Source organism: Hippopotamus amphibius, chromosome 2 (genome assembly GCF_030028045.1).
Source record: "Hippopotamus amphibius kiboko isolate mHipAmp2 chromosome 2, mHipAmp2.hap2, whole genome shotgun sequence".
In the NCBI taxonomy this organism is placed as follows: Eukaryota; Metazoa; Chordata; class Mammalia; order Artiodactyla; family Hippopotamidae; genus Hippopotamus; species Hippopotamus amphibius.
The window spans coordinates 149164602-149179942 of record NC_080187.1 but is presented as its reverse complement, the minus strand read 5'-3'; the positions used below and the strand labels follow the sequence as shown (position 1 = coordinate 149179942).

At 52.1% G+C, this 15341-nt stretch overlaps 1 protein-coding gene across 2 annotated transcripts in view; it reads left to right on the top strand.

Moving 5' to 3' along the window:
- The window catches only part of CEMIP (cell migration inducing hyaluronidase 1), a 161121-nt gene that overhangs the window by 74748 nt on the left and 71032 nt on the right, over positions 1-15341 (top strand). For both annotated transcript variants that reach the window (XM_057722302.1, XM_057722300.1), the window contains exon 2: positions 12426-12535. In XM_057722302.1, coding sequence (XP_057578285.1) covers positions 12442-12535 — 94 coding nt within the window. In that variant the 5' untranslated portion in view covers positions 12426-12441. The remainder of the gene's footprint in view (positions 1-12425; positions 12536-15341) is intronic.

The window sequence follows — 15341 nt, the reverse complement described above, 5'->3', positions numbered from 1 at the left end:
AAGTGGAGCATATTCATTGGCCAGGCTGGGTCACATGTCTACTTTGGGAGCTAAGGTGGGTGAGTCAGCCCCACTTGAACCACAGGGACTGAGAGTGAGGGAGGATATAGTTCCCTGTGCTATACAGTAGGTCCTTTTTAAGCCAACCCCACCTGATTGGATAACTGATGAAGCGCTGAACCATGTGGGCCCTGCTGTGATGAGAGGTGTGATTTTCTCATCACCCCCACCCTAGCTGTGCGGTCCCCTGCCATCCTCTGCCCTCCCCGTTAAGCTCCAGCGCCTGGCCTCCTGCTCCCACCCAACGCCCTTCCCCTGCTGGGTCCCTCTGCCTGGATGTCCTCACAGCACCATGCCCTGTCCCTTCCTTCAGGTCTCTGCTCATGTGTCATCTTCTCAGTGAGAACTTCCCTGGCCATCCCCATAAAATAGCAGCTTCTCCCCCACCTTATCTGCTTGACTTTTCTCTATAGCTCTTAACACCATGAGAGACATACAGGATGCGTTTATTTGTTCTTTATCCCTTCTCTATACCCATCCGGCCCCCACTGCTCTAAGTTCTAACCTACCCCAGGACAGGGTCTTTTCCTGAGTTGTTCCCTCTGTGGCCCAGTGCCTAGAACCAGCATACAGTAGGCAATCAATAAATGTTTGTGGAATTAATCCAACTCCAGCAGAGTCCTCTGGGCTATACTCCCATTCTCACCCCCCTCCCCTTCATGCCTGCCAGCAGCATCTTTGTAAAATACATGGCTCCACTGACTCCGTCCTTCTGTCAGTGCCCCCCGCCCCAGGCTTTCAGGATAAAGTCCAAACTCCTTAACTTCACATTGAAGGTGCTTCAGGATCTGGACCCTGCTCTCTTCTCGTCTCTACCGTTCCTCAGCACTGGCTGACTGCACCCTCACCCTTATTCAGCATGGATTTTCTGCTCTTGGAAATAAAGCTATTCATGGGAACCAGCCAGAACCCTTCAGTGCGGAGGATGGGTTGGAGGGGGCCAGCAGGATACCCCAGGAAGTGGTGAGGAGGGGGCCGGAGCATTTCACAGGAATCTTTCCGGAGCCTTAGAAACACGTGGGCACGTATAGGCAACTTCAGGCCAGGAGGAGTGCCAAGCCAACTGCCGACGCTAGTATTTTCAGTTAAAAAACACAACTGATGAACTGTTTATTGCTACAATCACTTACCCAGCTAGCAGAGCACACAAAACGAGCCAGGAAGGTGTGTAGCCCATGGTTTGACTTGGGCAGCTCCAAGTTCTGACTCAGTCCCAGGAGAGGCTTCCCTCTGAGGGTCGCTGAACTCTGTGATCAGGCTGCTTTGAGCACCACCTGATTTTTCAGCTGCCAGTCGCGGAGGGCACAGGGCTCAGATGGCTGGGACTTGTGGCGTTGGCTCGGGACAGGGTGCAAGGGTAAAAAGCCCCGTAGTTGGGCAGCATCCCAGGCTCTCTGACAAGCTTTCCCCTGGTGAGGAGAGGAGCACCAGCCAGCAGGGCTGCTGTGCCTTCTGCAGGTGGTGCCCCGCAAAGCCAGAGTTTGGACCCAGGTCAACTTGTCCTTGAAGGCGGGTGATAGCTCCTGTCCCCAAAGACCTACTTGCATCCACTGACGTGTAAGGGGGCTAAAGAGGCTGAGGAGGCTGGGGTGGGCTGGTGCAACATACCTGGTCTTTCCAACTGAGGCTCGCTTATCTGTGGACCCATCTGATTCACGGGGAAGACCAGATGGATGCCCAAAGGCAGGGAAGGGCAGTGAGGCCCCTGGGACAGCGATCCTGTAGTGGGAGAAAGTGTCCTGCACCCTGCAGACTCAGTGCTGGGGTCAAAGAGACAGGCTAGAGGGGGACCCAGCTGCCTTCGCAGGGGGCTCCGCCCAGAACTGTGTGCAGTGAAAGAACCTCATAGGTACCGCGGGAGCCTGGTCAGCTGGCCTTGGGAGTGTGACAGGGCGGACTCTTCCTCTCCGTGCAGATGAGATGGGCAGCTCCAGTGGTGGGGACTTGCCCGAGCGCCATGCCCCACGTTGGAAGCAGCAGGCTCGCCTCCCCTGTGGGGCGGGGCTGGGGCTCAGCCGGCAGGGGCAGAGATGTTGCTTCTTGCTCAGCTAAGCCCTGAGAGGTAGAGGATCAGGGGCAGTGGCTCGGGAAGCCCTGGGCAGACAAGACTGATCTGTGGATGCGTGTAGGTGCCCAGAGGCGTCTCAGACACACAGAAGAAGGAGGAACCAGGCAAGGGGCCGGACATCCCCTGTGGAAAAGGGAGCTCTGGGATGTCAGGTGTCTAACACCTGGGGACTAAGGGTAGGGGACATTGGGACACTTGGGTTACCTTTTAGCGTAGCCAGTGCCCTCTCCAGAGAGTGCTGGGGTTGGTGGAAGAGGCCAGGATCCTTGGCCGCAGCTTCTGGTCACCTCAGACAGCGCCAGAGACAAGCTGGCCTTGGACCTGGTGAGTCTGGGGGGAAGCACCCGTATCAGTCATCTGATGTCTCCTCTTCCTTCATGATCTTGGGAGAGAAAACAATTTTTTTTAAAATTTATTTTTTGGCTGCATTGGGTCTTTGTTGCTGTGCGTGGGCTTTTCTCTAGTTGCGGAGAGCGGGGGCTACTCTTCGTTGAGGTACGCGGGCTTCTCATTGCGGTGGCTTCTCTTGCTGCGGAGCACGGGCTCTGGGCACTCGGGCTTCAGTAGTTGTGACGCACGGGCTTAGTTGCTCCACGGCATGTGGGATCTTCCCAGACCAGGGCTCGAACCATGTCCCCTGCATTGGCAGGTGGATTCTTAACCAATGTGTCACCAGGGAAGCCCCCAAAACTAGTTTTAAGAGGGAAGTTACTCTTTTTTCCTCAATTGAGGGCAAGACTTAAAAGATTTTTTAAAAAGAGTTATAATTTAAAAACTTATCAGCTTGTTAAATGCCTCCAGTTTCTGCTTCAATACTCCCACCTGTTGTTTTCAGAGACCATTGGACACAGAGCCCAAAGCTGCAGAGCAGGCAGATAGCCAAGTGGTTTGTTCCTCCAGGCATCGCTGGGCAAACCCATTCGCTCGTGCACATCCACTGGGCAGCCGCCGTGTGCCGGGCTGCAGGAAAAGACAAATGGGTTTACGTAGAGGCTGCCCTCAAGAAGCCTGCAGCCCAGTGTAGAAAACATTGAGGAGCTCCAAAGAGAGAAGGATGTAGTTCAAAGAAAGGTTTGATCAGTAAGCCATGGGTGCAGAGGAAGAAGAAATTGCTATAGACTTTAGGGCCAGGGAGAATTCCTCAGGGGAGGTAGAAATGGAATCTTGAAACAAATTGCCAGTTTCCAAAGGTGAAGTGTGGCAGCTGGGAAGACCGTGGCAGAGGAAGAACATTTAAGGCAAGGAAGCAGCAGAGCATGCGTGAGTCCATTGGGGGCCAATAGGAAGTTCGTGTAACAGTCTGGGACCAAGAATGGATCTGCTTTCAGGGCACTGTTTCTTTCTCCCCCTTCACCACCTTCCTAACAGTCCCCCTCGCCCCGCAGATGTCGTGTCTTCATCTGCGGAATCCCCCAGAGGAATGGTCATTTAATACTGGGGTGTGTCAATAAGTCATCTCTTATTTATTTGTTTTTAGCTCACTCGTTTTCCCTTTCGGGAGCTCTGTGTTGCTTGAGCATGAGGCACAAGCTGAGCCCTCGTGGAACAAAACAGGGAACCAAACTGCCAACCGAAAGGACTTCCCCCCCTGGGCTGCAGAGGTGGCAGCCATCTCCCCCACCCTCTCTGAACTCTTTCTAATAAGAAAGCTTCTTATTTCAGGACCCAAGACTCTAGCCTGCAGTGTCTGCCACCCTTCACGCTATCCAGGCAGAACCTTTCGCCTAGAGCCCAGGGTGGGGTGTCCATTAAGTCATATTTGTGTTTTCTCCCCCCAGTACATAAACACATTGCCCCACCAGGCGCGATTTCCTGTGAAAAGTCCTCTAGGTCAAGCTTTTGAGAAAGCACCTCCTGTTTAGCAGTACCTCTCAGCGGTGAACGAGGTTAAAAATCCATTTAGTGAGTCAGGCTGGCAATGGGCTGCGTCAGGCAGTGAACGGGAACCGGACAGGGACGATGGTGATAAACTGACATTACGGCACCCTACGGCCCAGCAGGCCACTCCCGGTGTCATACATGTGGCGTGCATCGCGCCAGCCCATCCGGTAGCCCTCGAAGGCAGCTGCAAGGACTCCCCCGTTCTACAGCTGAGGAAACGGAGCCTTGGGCTGTTAAATGAATGGCCAAGTTCACACACGGCTCTTTTTTTCTTTAATTTAAAAAAAATTATTTATTTATTTATCTATGGCTGCGCCAGGCCTTAGTTGAAGCACAAGGGATCTTCATCGTGGCATGCAGGCTTCTTAGTTGCAGCATGCATGTGGGATCTACTTCCCTGACCAGGGATCGAACCTGGGCCCCCTGCCCTGGGACCGTGGAGTCTTACCCACTGGACCTCCAGGGAAGTCCCCACACACAGCTCTTAAGTGGGAGATCTGAGACTTAAACTTGGATCTTGTGACACAGCCTGCATGCTTAGCCAATGCACTCTCAAGGATTCATGAGGTTGACGCTTAACTGGTGGTTGCCAAGTGTCTCTGGACTGAATTGAGTCTTTGAACTAGTGGTTCTCAAACTTGAGCAACATCGGAATTACTGGAGCGCTTGTTACAACGCAGATGGCTGGACTCACCCCCAGAGTCTGAGTCAGTAAGTCAGTAGGTCTGGAGTGGGGCTGAGAATCTGCGCTCCTAATAGGTGGAGTCAGGGACGTCACCAGGAGAACCGTTGCTCTGAGCTACCTTGAAGCTCTATTTTGATCTTCTAAACCACTCTGAGTATCGAAGCTCTAAATCAGAAGTCTCTACAGTGATGGAGATGTTCTAGATCTGCACTTCCAACATGATAGCCACTAGCTACCAATGGCAACTGAGCTCTTGAAATATGCTTAGTGTGACCGAGGACCTGAGTTAATTGTGTCTGATTTTAATTAAATTTAAACGTCCACAGCCACAGGTGACTAGCAGCTACTGTATCGAACAGCATAGCTCTAAACAAAAGGGCACGTTAGATATGTCACTGTGGCTAAATTGTTTACTCCAGTATTTAACCTCAAGTGAGAAATTGAGAAACTCTCCCTTAGGAAACATCTGGTTTTCTGGGAGGGTCAGGCTCGTCTTTTAGACTGTGATGCCTGGTGCAGAGGGCAGTGAGACCGGGGGATCCCTTTGGGGGCTGGGATCTCACCTTCCTTTTCCACCAGGACCAGCACAGTGCCCAATCGTGGGATGCTAAGACCACACGTGTTGCATGAACAGGAGGGAAGGCTGGTTTCAGAGCTGCTTCCTCCCAGCTGTGATGGGTGAATTCACGGCTTTGACACTCCCAGCCCCGGTAGCTGATTCGGTTAAGAGATGAGAGATTCGGATTTGATGGCCCAGCAAGACCTGACAGGATGTGTTCGACTACGCGTGGGGATGGGAGTGGTTCATGTGGTGAATTTCTCTTATCACGTGGAACTGCAACGTCTCTCTTCCTTGGCTCTGCAATTGGCTCCCTGTTGGGGATTTCCCCTATCAAAGGAGGTATTTTGTTTGGGGAAGATAATTTAAGACTATGGAAATATAAAGGGTTCCTGGGGCAAGTGTTTACTATCCAGACTGTGACTTAAAGCGATGCCTCAGTTGAAACAGAGGCAGGAACAGATAGGCCCAGTTTTCCCCCTCCTGCTTCCTCCCAAGCAAGCAGGGTGGCAGGGAAGGTGATATGTCCCATAATCTGGAGTCAGATGGCAATTCTCCTATCCATTTACTGTTCCTGATCATGAGCAACAATCTTCTGCACTGTGGGCCTCAGTTTGCCCACCTGTAAAATGGGGAGGGTGGGATTGCATGAGATCCTTGCTACTCAAAGCATGGCCCACCACCCAGCAGCAGTAGCAGCCTCACCTGCGAACTGGTTGGAAATGCAGAATCAGACCCCACCGCAGACCTGGGGGATGAGAATCCACATTTAACAAGTTCCCCACATTGTTCAGGTGCACAGCCAAGGGCTGGCTGGAAAGGGTCTCCGAGTCCCATCAGCTCCTACATTCTGTGAGCCTGACGCTAACTGGCAAGTTGCTTAGTCTTGAGGAATTAGAAGCCCAGTTTCTGGAAAAGAGACCAGATTTGGGAATGTTCCTGGTCTTTGGGGAAGGTTTTTAGTCTTTGCAGCAATGAGAGAGGTCCAGACAGGTGTGTTTCCAAAAGAAATGGGTAGTTCATGCCAGAGGAGCAGGTATCATGGGATACCCTGGGAGATGCTCTGCTGCAAAAGCAAAGGGTCTTCTAAATGCTTCTCTCTGAGGACGGGGATGGGGTCCCTGTCCCTGGGGTCCCCAGCATAGCAGCCCCACACTGAGTAAGGGCTCGGGTTGCCAGGGTTCTCCAAAGTTGGGGCTCTTTCTGTGTTTCTCTGTGATCCAGACGGATACTTGGGCTGCCCTGTCTCCTACCTCCTTCTTCTCCCTGGGGATGCTGCACTCAGGACCGGGTGACCAGAAAGGTGCATTCCTCTGCCAGGGGGCAGCCGGACCTGGGCTGGGATGGGTGGCCGCCAGGCCAGGCCTGCCCACTGCCTGCTTCAGGAGAGGAGGGTGGGGCTCCTGCTAGGGAATGTGACAAAGGGGTTTCTGCAATTCATCAAGAGGGAGTGAGCTCTTGGGACTCTGCCTCCCTGTTTCCATGGTTTCTGGTAGCCGCTGAGATGGATCTGTGGTTTCGTATCTGGAAAAGGACCTGAGTTAAGCCTGTGCGGGGAACCCAGCCTGCACCAGCCCCATTGGGCCCGCCAGGAACCATGGCATAGATTTTAGGGCCTGTGAATAAGAAACCTAGATCATAATGAAAGGGGACACCAAGGCTTTCCTGACCGTAAGAGAGCTGGAGGGAGATTCTTGCCACCTTCCCCCAACTTCACCCCAGTTTGCTGTCAGGATCGTAAAGCATAAATCGACAATGAGTCACAGCAGACATTCCCTCCTCTCAGCGTGCCTGGCCGGGAGGTAGCTGGGGGTGGTGTTCTTGTTCCTTTCGTACGAAGCATGGACTCTGGAGCCGTACCTCTTGGGTTCAGATCCTGATGGTGCCTTCTACTAGCTCTGTGACCTTCAGCAGAACCCCAGGCCCCACCCCACACCTACTGAATCAGAATCTGCACTTCAGTCCGCTCTCCGGGGGATGTCTGTGCGCAGTAAAGGTGGAGAAGAGCTGGCTGGGTTCTCTCTCTCATTATCCTCCCAGCTCCTACATTCTCCTAGTTTGAGGTGATGCTGCAAGTCATTCAGTCTTTAGAAACTGGAAGCACAGTTTCTGGAGGAGAGTTCAGGCTTTGAACTTTGCCACCTGCTAGCTGTGTACCCTGCACAAGTTACACGTGTGCCTCAGTTTCCCCATCTGTAAACGAGGGATTAATAACTACATCTAGCTCTGAAAGACTGAATCAGTCAGTAGATGAGAAGTGCACAAAGCAGTGCCTGACACCTAGAAAAGGCTGTGATGGTGTTTGCTGTGTTATCGTTATGGCCATTGCTGGTGAGAAACCTGTGCGCTTCAGACAGATTAACTCATTTACTCAAGGATGCTGTGTTAGCTTCCTGGGGCTACTGTAACACAGTACTGCAGGATGGGTGGCTTAAACAACAGAAATTTATTTTCTCACTGTTCTGGAGACTGGAAGTCCAAGATCAAACTTTCAGTGGGTTTGGTTTCTTCCGAGATATCTCTCCTTAGCGTGTAGGTGGCATCTTCCTCCTGCATCCTCACAAAGTCTTCCCTCTATGCATCTGTGTCCTGCTCTCTTCTTCTTATAAGGACATCATACTTCATTAGGACTCACCCATATAGTTTCATTTTACCTTCATTACCTCCGTAAAGGCACCTTCTCCAGATATAGTCCCATTGAGGCACTGGGGATTAAGACTTATGTATCTTTTTCTTTTCTTTTTCGCCACGTGGCCTGTGGGATCTTTCTTCCCCAACCAGGGACTGAACCTGCGCCCCCTGTGTTGAAAGTGTGGAGTCTTAACTACTGGACCACCAGGGAGGTCCTCAACATATCTGTTATGGGCTGAACTGTGTTCCCTCAACATATGTATCTTGAGGGAACACGGTTCAGCCCATAACGGATTCAACCATTAAGTGGCATAAAAGTCATTCAAACTGTGTCCAAGAGAATTCATGAGGGTGTGGTTGTTCCAAAGCCTCCCCTGTCTCAGCAGTAGACAAACTGGCCTATGTACACGTATGTCATCATAAGGGAAGCGTCCAGATCCATTAGACTGAAATCACATCTTTCCCCTGAGCTCTGCTCAGTGAGACCAAGAGGGAATGTCCAGATGCTTCTTTCTGGACTGTGGTACCATCTCTTTTTCTCCCTTTGCCCAGGAAGTGAGCAGCTGGTCATTGTGGAATACAGTTCCTCATGTGCTTGCCTCTCTTTCCTCTTGCCAGGAGGATATTCCAGGGTTGGGGGTGAGGGGCAGGATTCACATCTGATTCTTCTCTGTACCGCCCACGGGACGTAATCTGGAGACCAGGATAAAGGAGCTGACATGTTTAGAGCCAGCCCATTTCAGCTAAGCCTCATAACAGTAACTCTTGGTAGTATTATTGTTCCCATTTAAAAAATGAGAAGGCTTGCAGGAGGGAGGGGATATGGGGATATATGTCAAATACAGCTGATTCACTTTGGTGTACCTCAAAAACTGGTATTAGAGTGTAAAGCAATTATATTCCAATAAAGAGCTTAAAAAAAAATGAGAAGGCTAAGGCCCAGAGAGGTTGAATGACTTGTCTAAGGTCACACAGCTGGTGAGGACCAGAGTTGGAACTCAAACCAGGTTCTCAGAGTCCCTCTTCCAGGCTCTTTCACCCATGGTATTGTGCATCCTTCATACCAGCAGCTCCCACAGCTAGAGCACTGACCACAGGTCAAGCCCAGAGCCTTATGATATTTGTATAGAGCATCTCGTTTGATCCTCACAATGACTTTGGAATTTATGAGGCATTATTTCAGTTTTATGGATTAAAAAAGCGAGGCCCAAGTGGTCAGATGGTTTTTCCCGATGTGAGCTGCACGGCTGGGATGGAAGACTCTGGAGCCTGCGCTCCTGGTCGCCACAGTGTTCTTTCTGCTGGTCTGAGCCGAGCCTCATCTAGGTTTGCGTGAAATGAGAATTGCCTTAGTGTGGGTGTGACAGAGAGAGTGGTGGCCATCACGGTGCTGTCTCATCCCCCAAACTGGCTTCCTGATCGCCCTGCAGTCCCATCTCACCCCCAGCCTCAGAGCTTTCGCTGACCCTCCCTCACTACCTCCATCTCCTTTATGATAATCCCTGAAGAAAGTTCTGCCTTCTGCAGGTATCAAGAACCGCATGCCTCTGGGACCGGGGATGCCACGGGGCATGTACTTGCTAATCCTGCGGCTCCAAGGATTCAGGGGCCTCTCTGGAGGCTGGAATAACACTGTGCTCCTTTCTCTCTGCAGGTGCCGGGTCCTACCCCAGGGCAGCTGAGGGAAGAGCAATGCCCCGGCCCCTGGTGTGTGATGGCGCGGGAGACACAGAGACAGACGGTGGCAGGCCACGCCTCTCATCCCTGCTTTTGCTCCTGCCCCTCCGTGTCCCTGTGAGGCCTGGCAAACACAGCACAGAGCTGCAGCTGGGCGGGGGAATGCTGACCTTCTGGAAACTTCAGCTTGTTCTTGTGCAGCCTTGTGGAGTATCCCGGAGTGCCAGCCCTTCCCCTTCCTCACGGCTCTGCCAAAGGGGCTCACCACACCCTGTAAGGAAGAGGTCAACTCAGGACCCTCAGGACCCAGCGAGGGCAGCGGTCAGCCAGCCTCCAACAGCTTCCTGCGGAACCTTCGAGCACTGTTAGCCAACCATGCACTCTTCCCAGGCCTTCAGCAGCTGGGCACTGTTTCAAGACCGTATCTTGCCAGCTGGAGAAGCTGAATCCCAACTCCCGTTGCCAGAGAGCTTTTAGTGGCCAACTGAGAAAGCTGTCCTCCCTTGGTGAAGAATTCCCAAGTGAAATCTGAGAACCTTTGGGATTCATGTCAACAGAATGTTTCTCGAGGTTTCTGTACTCAGGCCCTGGAAGCCACCCCGGGGCAAGAAAGCCCGGAGGACCACCCCTCAGCAATGTGGGGGCACGACCTCTTTGGGGCAAGGGGGTCTCTCTGCCTCTAGTGGCTCAGATATATCTGGCTCTGAGACACAGCAGGTCTCTTTAATGTTAGGGAAAAGAGGTTTTTTGAGCATTATCCTGCCAAGTGGAATTGTTTTTACATCCATCCTGAAAGTGACTTTTTTTTGTCTCTGAAATGACCTAGGCTATAATCAGAAGATGTCAGGGCCACAAAGCCTCTGTACCCCAACCTTCCACTCTGCACCTGGAGAGTAGAAGCCCAGAGAAGGGAATGCCTGGGATGAGGGTTACCGGGCAGTTAAGGCGGGAGGGGTGCCCACATCCAGGTTGCCTCCCACCCCCGGGCACCACCCACCTCGGTGCCAGCCACGTTCCTCTGAGAGCTCATGCCCCAAAGTTCAGGTTCCCTTCATGGAGCTCCAGGATGATTTGGGGCTTCTCAACAGCAAAGAGAAAACTACCATTGGTTTTCCTAAACAGATGGAGACTCGAGAGCTGGGCTCTGGCTTTCCCTGAGGACCACAAAACACTCCTGTCCCCGTGTCCCCTTCTTTCTATTGCAAAGAGAGTGAAAGCGGACACTCCTCTTCTGGGGGCCATGGGAAAGATGCCATTCCCAGATGCCGTGACGCCAGACTTCAGCCTGGAGAGGCGACTAGAATGGGTCCTGTTGTTCTCTGCAGATCAGGCCAGGGCCAGGCAGGGTGCCCACCAGGAGGACACCACAGGCATTGATGCTGAGAGTATAGTTTCCTCCCTCCCCCGGCCTCCCTGGTGCACCTGTGCGGGAAGGACCAGGCACAGGGCCAGGGTGCCCTGTTTCGGACCCTCTTGCCGAGTTCACACAAAGCGCTTTACCTGGAGCTGAAAGGTCAGGGACAATCAGATTTGTCCCTGAGCTTGTTTGAAGGGAGGAGCTTGTGTGGGGTGAGAGAGATCTGGCCCCTCTCTCAGTGTGGGAGAATATCTGTTTGTTTCTGGGCAGGACTACAGTCATGCCCCAGGGAGGACCTGGGGACGTGGGCACGGAAGCTGGAGATGGCCGCTCCCCAAGCCCCGTTTAAGCACTCTTGTGTGGCACAGGGGAACTGAAGACAGAAATGTTTCTCCAAGGGTGCTATATTCTGAGTGGGGAAATGGGTATCTTTTTTTGAGTTCCTGTCTTGAGGTTTATCTAGATAGATTCCTGTATTCATACCTTCTGTCTAAGTAAAAGGGGGAAAAAGTGGCTTTCGTAAAATAGAAATGTAATAAAATTAATTTAATTCTGTCACCCATAAAAATAAATCCACAGTCTAGGGCTATTTCAGTTATCCACAGGGTCAGAGCCTAGGTTCTTGCTCTCCGCTTTGCCATCTTCAGCACTTGGCTCCTACTACATGGCCAAAGATAGCTGCTGAAGATCCAGCCATCATATCCATATTCCAGCCAGCAGGAAGGAGGGAAGAAAGTCTTCCTGCCTTCCCTAAGGACATATCCAGGAATTCACACACTGTACTTTTGCTATATTGGCCAGAACTTAATTCCAAGACCACAACTTTCCTAAGAAAAGGAGAAGGTAGCCTTTCTTCTAGGTGGCCGTGGGCCCAGATGAAAAACCAGGGGTTCTTTTCCAGGGAAAAATGGGTATTAGGAGACAATTAGCTATCTCTGCCCTGCCTTCCTCTTGGATGGGTAACATTAAAAGGGTTTATAACACACAGGCATCATATTTAGGATCTCAATATTATCATCAAGACTTGTTTTAGAAGCATACACTGATATTAGAAATCAGCTAGCCCACATCTTCATTTTTCAGATTAGGAAACTGAAGCCCAGAGAGCTCAATCAAATCAGCTGAGATCACAGCAAGTTGGGGGCATCTATTTTCCAGCTCATGTTCAGTGGGAGTATTTTTTGTTTTTCTCCATTTTTTAACTTAAGGAAAAAAGAAAAGGTTTATTCTGGAGGGTAGCGAGCTTGAGCGCCAGGATGAAATTCCATCCATCACTGGGGTCTCTGAGCTGCGGGACACAGGAGGGATGACAACAGGGCTTGCACGCCCTGATCTGCCCAGCCCTGAGTCATGGCAGCTGAGGACTTGGCACTGGCCGGCTGGAGAATGCCCACACTGGCATGGCCTCTGTGCGTGCACGTGGCCCTGTCTCTGTGTGTGTCTGCCCCACACGCTGACTCCAGCCCAGGGAGGTTGCATGTCTGACTCAGGTGTGCTTCTGTTTCAGGGAGCGCTGTGCCAAGATGGGAGCTGCTCACAGGCCGGACATCTCCTTTAAAGTGATGCTGACAATGGGCTGGTTCATCCTGGCCCGCTTTCCTGGTGCCGCATCCACAGGTGAGCCATTGCAGAGCAGTTGGACCTCTGCATCTCAACAAGGAAGGCAGAGCCGCTTGTTGAAGCAAGGCTGCTGGGAGCCAGGAGAAGGGGTTACGGGGCGGGGTCAGGGTGGCTGGGCACAGGCCTGCCCCTGCTAACTCGTTGATCCTGGGCAAGTGTTATCCTGGGCTTCAGTTTCGTCATCCACAAAATGAAAGGGTTAGACTAGGCTCAGGAGTTATAAACTCAGGGTCTGCAGGAGCCAGGCACATGACACACAGCAGTGAAGCTAGCCAAGTAGAGACATGGTCACCTGGGGAGTTCAGGCTGCTCTTCAGGAACACTGCCACATGGGAAGGTGGGGCCCCTGTTGCAGAATCTATTGAATTTTTAAAAGAAGCCAGAAATCTAGACTTCCGTGTAAAAGCTCTCTACTTGTTAAAGGATGGCAACCAATTGAACTTTTTCTTTCTTTCTTTCTTTCTTTTTTATTTATTTATCTATTTTGGCTGTGTTGGGTCTTTGTTGCTGCACTTGGGCTTTCTCTAGTTGTGGCGAGAGGGGGCTACTCTTTGTTGCGGTGCGAGGGCTCCTCATGGCGGTGGCTTCTCTTGTTGTGGAGCACGGGCTCTAGGCACGTGGGCTTCAGTAGTTGCAGCATGCAGTCTCAGTAGTTGTGGCTGGCTGGCTCTAGAGCGAAGGCTCAGTAATTGTGGTGCACGGGCTTAGTTGCTTCGAGACATGTGGGATCTTCCTGGACCAGGGATCGGACCCATGTCCCTTGCATTGCAAGACAGATTCTTTACCACTGGACCACCAGGGAAGTCCCTCCATGTGATTCCTTGTAGAATCTTTTTGGCCCTTAGGGGACAAAGCAAGCAATCACTACTTTCAGTCTCAATGCAACAATTGTCAATATTGCCTGAACTCATTCACTTAGTCCTTCTACCATTTATTCAATTAATAAACACCAAGGGGGCACTGACCCAGTGCCAGGAACTGGGCTTGGGGTTTTCTTTTAAGGTGATTCACCTCAGGGCCTTGGGGAGGTCTAATTGGGTACCTCCCTGGGTATTTCCTCTTACAGCCTGGGTCTCTTCTGTTTGACCATAAACCATTTGGAAAGGAGGCTCTGCCTTTGGTTCCCTCTGGTCTGTGCTTTTCTCTGACGTCAGAGGGGTGCGGAAGCCAACCCCTGCCATTCATGCTCCAAGTAGGGCTTGCATTCACTCTGAGTCCTGTTTCCTGCAGCCCCTCCTGGGAAGGGTGGTTGCCGTGGTGACAGTTCAGCAAAAGCATTGACCATTTCCAGCCACTCACTGATTCCTACAAATGAAAACCCACTGAAACTGACCTTTACCAAGAGCAAAGTCTCCAGCTCCAGCGGAGGAGCATTCATCCATGGCCAATGTTGTAACTGCTGTGCTTATGCTGTGGGGTGAGAGCTGCTGGAGCTCCAGGAATTGTGCTTCTGATGACAGAAGAGCCTGTAAGGGTCAGGCTGACCACCTCCAGATCCAGATGCAAAGAGTGATGCAAGCGCGTGCCGTTGGAGAATAAAGGGGCGGTTGCGATTCTGCTGAGAGATGTGGGTGATGAGACCCCAGGCTTTGTCCTGTGGCGTTGGAATGATTCCTTCTCAGCACACGCGTGGCTCCATGCCTGCACCACTGGGTTCTCCAGTCTTTACATAGGTTCCCCACATGGCTGGCAGTCACCACCTTGGAAACAGATGCTCCAGTCCAGGACTGGGTAGAGGGCAGCCTCTGCTGAAAGCCAGCCAAGCACTTGACCCATCTGAAGGCAAACCCAGGGGTGGGCATTGGCCCTAGAAGCCTCTCAGCGGGACGGAGGCCCCAGAGCCCGCATGATCGTCCCAAGCAGGGCTGCTAAGTGCCCAAGCAGAGCCCCCCTCTCCCCTGCCCCGCCCCTTCCCCCGGCCCATCCTGGCAGTTTGCTGGCAACCCTGCTTTAACATTAAAATGGAAAATCCACTGATGAGCAAATGCTACATTTTTTCATTGTTTTGCCATGATTTGAGTCCCTTGGGGTTTATAAGAGCTCGGAAGAGCTGCTTTAGCAACACTCCAAAAAGAAAGGGAAATTCTCCTCTTAATGAAAAAGATCCAAAACCCGAGTTAGGGCTGCCAGTGGGGCAGATGGAGCATAACGAAGGATGTTACGGGGCTGAGCAGGGGGGGGTGGGGAGCGAGACTCGGGAAACATACACCGAGTGCCCGCGCTGTGCCTTGCAGACAAGAGAAGGGCCGGCCGCTGCTTTCAGAGGGGCCAGGACGGGGACGTGGTGCGGGCTTCCGGAGTCCACATCTGGCAATGCTGGGTAGATCGAGCAGCAGTGCCCTTCCAGTTCTCTTGAGACAGATAAATAGGGGATCGGCGCTCTTTCCCCAGAGACAGCTGCCTCGAAATCAAGCCACACTGAGACCTGACACGCTAGTAACTGTGCTAAAGCCAGAATTTCTTCTGGGGTCCCACCCAACATTGTGGGTATTGTCCACCACACCCCCTGGCTCAAGACACATCACTTCCCTTAGCGGCCCTCCCTCGGTGCCCCGAGGGTGGTTTGCATTCCTTCCTTCCAGTACCTTCCCCAGGGTCTTCACCAGCTGAAACCTTGCCCCTGCCATGGGTTTCTTGCACCTCACCTTCCTTCCCCTCCATCCCCGCCCCAGTTATTGACAACTCCCCTGTTTCATTCTTGCTCACGACTTCCTAGTGAGAGAAACAAAGGAGGGCATTTGGGGCTGGTTCGCTGAGGCAGTCCTCTCGTCTTGTTTTGCCCACGGCCTGTTGCGTTCCCTCT